The 4,986-nt window shown below is 51.4% G+C and overlaps 1 protein-coding gene across 1 annotated transcript; it reads right to left on the bottom strand.

Annotated features, from left to right (window-relative positions):
• Window positions 1-1,028: 1,028 nt before the first annotated feature.
• On the bottom strand, window positions 1,029-1,955 carry LOC123090588 (uncharacterized). Its single transcript, XM_044511909.1, has 2 exons — window positions 1,535-1,955; window positions 1,029-1,392 (listed from the first exon to the last, which is right to left on the bottom strand). Exons 1-2 carry the CDS (start codon window positions 1,902-1,904, stop codon window positions 1,355-1,357), a joined length of 408 nt encoding a protein of 135 aa, XP_044367844.1. The 5' UTR covers window positions 1,905-1,955; the 3' UTR covers window positions 1,029-1,354.
• Window positions 1,956-4,986: the final 3,031 nt, after the last annotated feature.

The raw sequence follows: 4,986 nt of genomic DNA, 5'->3' as shown, positions 1-4,986 counted from the left end.
GGATCCAGCCTCGGCGAAGTAGGCACGGCCGAACGAGCAAGGCGAGGCGTGCGGGGCTGCGGGCTAGGCACAGGGTGGGCGAGCGGGCGACGCGCAGCTGCGAGCGAGGCAGGCGAGCGGCGAGCGGGGCGAGTGGCGTCAGACACGGCCAGGGGGGCACGAGGCGCGGGCCGAGCAAGGTACGGCACGCCAAGGTCGCGGCCGGACGAAACCAGAGGTGAGGTAGCATGGGGCTCAGCGGTGGCGCCACCTCGGACTCAACGGTGTCGAAGACACGGGCACACACGACGAGCGGGAGGCTAGGGGAGTACGTATGCGATGCAGCGAAGGTGATGGGCACACGTGTGTGACCAATAGGCCGCCGAACGGCATCAAGCTTCGGCCATGGCGGTCCTACCGCCTAAAGGACGAGCTCGTGTAAGAGAGATGAGGGGGGAGAGGAGCTCACGGCGAGATTGGTGGTGAGGTCGGGGAGGCCGGAGTGGCGTCGGAGCAGTGGTTGAAGCGGCCGGATGACGGAGGCCGAAGCGGGCGGAGACGCCCACAAAGTTTTTTTGTAGCTGGTCCTACACGGTGCCCCTTATCTGTGCCGTTGGTCGCCGTATCGAGATGTGTGCTAGCACAGTATTATCACAGCAGCCACAGGGTGTTTAGTCTCAAAAGTAAAGGCTATATTAACAGTGAATTGATTCCTAGTAGGTATTGAGGGACACACACATAGCTGTCCCCGTCACATCACCACTAGCTGCCAGCATAGTGAACAGTGAATTGATTCCTACCATGCGTTTTTCTACTGAGCTGCCAGCATAGTGAACAGTGAATTGATTCCTACCATGTGTTTTTCTACTGACACAAGACACTCACCGCCCTAGCCACACAATGGTGATTAAGATGGAGCAAATGAGATGAGCTTTACCAGGCCCTAGCCATTCTTTATTTTCAGAAATAAGGGATAATCAAAAAAAATTACAAGACCCCAATACGAGCATGCATACTGTCAAATATTAGAATTTACTCGTAATGGACAATGAGAGAAAAAACAGTAGTCATCCACACACATATTCAAAAGCTTCTTGCGTTCAGAATAAGATCATAAGAGAAATATAGGTCCAACAACAAAAGGATACACAACAGATCAAATTGTTGATTAAAGCAAACAGTAGTGTTTGCATACCAAGATTCCAAATCGCAACAAAAGGGTACATAACGGATCTTTTTTTTCTTGATTATTTGCACCAGACGCATGTTTGACAGCCCCCATATCATGCATAGGCACATTTTTTCTCAGTCGTCATCGATAGTCTCAATGAATTGCCTCGGGCGGACACCATTGTTTCCCCTCAAGTGCATCAAGTCATACACGTAAAAAGGAACGATGTCTCCGTTCTGGATCTGAAATCATGGCCAAAAGCAATCTGATACAAAACACTGATCCAAAACAGAGCTTGGGGAATTACGACCAAGTTGTAGCCAAACTACCTGAATCAGATGGAGATAACACTGATACAAGTTGTAGTTTGGGATTGGAACGAACCTGAGATTACCGGGCGAGAGGCACATGGCCGTGAGTGCCGACGAGCTCCCAAGACCGACCGCCGCCTCCTTTTCAGCACCCCTTGCGCCCGGGATGCTCTGCTCCGCCCCGACCGACAGCGGAGATGACTGCCAAGATCCACCCCCGCCTCCTTTTCAGCACCTCCGCATCCGATTCCCTGCTCCACCCCGACGGTAGTGACTTTCCCCAATCTGTTGTAGCGACTAGGAGGATCGTCGAGATCCAAAACCACGCCTGGTCTGACCTCGTTCATGGCGGAGGGGAAGAGGAGGGTGGAGGAGGAGGGTTCGTCCTCGTTCATGTCAGAGGGGAAGTGGAGCGTGGAGGAGGAGGGTGCGACCTCCTTCATGGCGGAGGGGAAGACGAGGATGGAGGAGGAGATTTTTTGTCAAAAAAGACCACCTGCCGGATTGAAATGACAAAAAGGACCACCTCTGGATCAGATTGACAGAAGAGACCCCCCACGCCGTGGCGGCAGGCGCGGCGGGCGACGTGTGGCACTTGCCGCCACGGGGTGAGGCGGCTGGCCCTGCCGCCACGCTGCCAGGCGGCAGGCGACACGCAACGGATTTTCTTGTCCGCGCCCGCGTCGGACGGAACGGAGCCAGGCAGATGGGCCCTGCCGCCACCAGGTGGGGTGGCAGCACTGTGCCCTGTCGCTACAGGGCGTGGCGGCAGCACTGTTGTTGGGCCATGCCGCCACGGTGTGTGGCGGCCGCACTGCTGCTGCATGCATGCTTGATGTGGTAACAATCACATCCATGACGACAACTAGTACTATGCCGATTCAGCTGATGTGTGCCCATGTTGTCTGCCTAAACACGAGCTTGACCTGTCACATAGTATGAATGAACTATCAAATTAGGATATACATATCGCACGAACTGGTTATATAACCCATTCCATTATTGATTGCTCGCCGTGTAAGATCACATCCATCATTATACACTTCGTGTCACCAGAGCCCGGCCTTTTTGTTCTAGAGAAGGCATCGCTACTGCAATTAAGACCTTAACGTGACACGACCCCAAAGCAAGCTTCCATTACCGGCGTTACAAGTGACACGTCAAGCATGCATGCAGCAGCAGCCCGGCCGCCATACGCCATGGCGGCATGGCCCAGCAACAATACTGCCGCCTCGCCCTGTGGCGACAGGGCACAGTATTGCTGTCTCACCAGGTGGCGGTCGGGCCCACCTGCCTGGCTCCGTTCCGTCCGACGCGGGCACGGATGAGAAAATCCGTTGCGGGCTGCCTGCCGCCTGGCAGCATGGCGGCAGGGCTAGCCGCCTCACCCCGTGGCGGCAGGTGCCACGTGTCGCCCGGCGCGCCTGCCGCCACGGCGAGGGGGTCTCTTTTGTCAATCTGACTCAGAGATGGTCTTTTTTGTCATTTCAATCCGGTAGATGGTCTCTTTTGACGAAAAATCGGAGGAGGAGGGTGTGTCCTCGTTATGGCGGAGGGGAAGAGGAGAGAAGAGGCGTCGATTGGGAAGAACGATAGTAGAGGCGTCGACGGGGAAATAAAGCGGTGAGTGGGCCAAGACTGCTGCAGGCACACGTCAACTCGTGGCGTGAACAGTGGCCTAGCATGGCCCGCCCAGAGTTAGGCTTTAGTAGGCTTCCAGCCAGAAGATTAAGGATTAAGTGTTCAGAGCCAATTGTTGTGTGCACAAATCTCAATGAAACATGGGTGTGAATGGAAGGCTCAGATAAAGGGTACCGTGTAGCCCCAGCTACAAAAAACCGCTCCAGAGACGCCCGATCCGGTGACGGGGACCTCTGTAGTCCGAGCTGGTGGTCATCAGAGGCGTGGACGAACATGGGGAGGCGCAAGGACACGCTAGCTCGGTGCGGGGGGCGCCGGTGGGTACGTGGGCGATGGCGGCGCGACGATGGAGCTTCGGGCAGGAGAAGGCGAGGCCATAGGGGCGAGGGGGGAAGTGGTGAGGCCTAGGGTTCGTTCGGGACTCGGGGAGACCTTATCTGCGTTAGGCAGCCACTGAATGGACACCACGTAGCCATCCGCAGCCAAGGAAGGGGCGCCCGCGTCCACGACGCTCCTGGTGAGCAGTAGGAAGGAGGAGGTGGCGAGGTGGGCTGGGCTCCCACTGTTGACCTAGAGCCCGGTCCACCAGTAGTTTAGGTCTTTTCTTATTCTTCTTTTCTGTTTCTTCTCTGATTTGTAAATTGTTAGGCCACCCATTCACATTTGTAAAATATGTGACTTGGCTCAATAAATTACATGCAATATTTAGCACTGCCAGAAAAAGGTTTGGAGGCAAGATAATTTCATTTGAAATTTGTAGTAGTTATAAACGGGATAAATGTTGCTATTTTGGCACTGTTGTAAATTAATTAAGGTCATTTAAATATTCAATTAATGTTGGTTATTACATGACAATTATCTACTGATTATTTGCAAAAATATGAACACTTCACTTTTCATGTTTGAAGAAATAATAGTTTGACTCATATTTGAATTTAAATTTAAGTTTCCGGTTGAGACTAATGGCATTTTAGTTTAGTAAAATTAGGTAACAATGGCATGATTAGCATGTGGTCACTGTAGCATGACACTGGGGAGTTACAAATCTCCTCCACTATAAGAAATTTCTTCCCGAGATTTAGGAGGTAGACAGAAACAAAACGGGGTATTCAACACGAAGACGATCCTCGCGTTCCCAAGTGGATTCATGTTTAGAATGATTTGACCACTGAGCATTTAGAAATTTGATAGCCCTATGATGGATGCGACATCCACCTTGAACGAGAACGCGGATCAGAGGCTCTCAGTAAGTGAGATCACCTTGTAGGGGTTGAGCTTTAGAAGCCATGTGGTTGTTGCAATAAGACTTGTGACTCAGGGCATCGGCCATGATATTAGTCTTGCTAGGGGTATAAGAAATACCATAGTCATAGTCTGTAATTGTTTCCATACATCGTTGTTGATGGAGACCCGGATCTAGCTGAGTAAATAGATACTTCAGACTTTGATGATCAGTGAAGATCTCGCAACGATTACCAAGAAGGAAATGCCGCCACAACTTCAGTGCAAATTTTACTGGAGCAAGTTCAAGGTCATGGACTGGGTAGTTCTTTTGGAAAGACATCTTGGAATTCACAAATGATTGAAATGTTTCCCGTTCTCACAAGAGGAGAAGCGTTTATCGCATTCAAGGAATAAATTCGGGCTTTGGCATTACGGACAAGATGAGCATGGTAGCATACTATCACGCTTGAATGATGTAGTAGATGGACGGATTTAGTAGCACTAATGATAGAAGCAGTATGTGTATTCAACCATTCCATTTCCAGAATGAGGTAAATATCTGGAAGACTTCAAAACAATGGGGGAAACATGGAATTCCAACCCTTCAAATTCAACAGGGACGTTGTGACTATCCATGGTGGTTTGAAATTGGCCCACGGA

This window comes from Triticum aestivum, chromosome 1B (genome assembly GCF_018294505.1).
Source record: "Triticum aestivum cultivar Chinese Spring chromosome 1B, IWGSC CS RefSeq v2.1, whole genome shotgun sequence".
NCBI lineage: Eukaryota > Viridiplantae > Streptophyta > Magnoliopsida > Poales > Poaceae > Triticum > Triticum aestivum.
This window is presented reverse-complemented; position numbering and strand designations above follow the sequence as displayed.

Bases quoted from the DNA above. Each gene is read 5' to 3' on its own strand.
- LOC123090588 (XM_044511909.1), bottom strand. From the start codon at position 1,904: ATGAAGGAGGTCGCACCCTCCTCCTCCACGCTCCACTTCCCCTCTGAC. The intron at 1,393-1,534 runs GTTCGTTCCAAT...CCATGATTTCAG, and splicing joins CTCTCGCCCGGTAATCTCAG to ATCCAGAACGGAGACATCGT.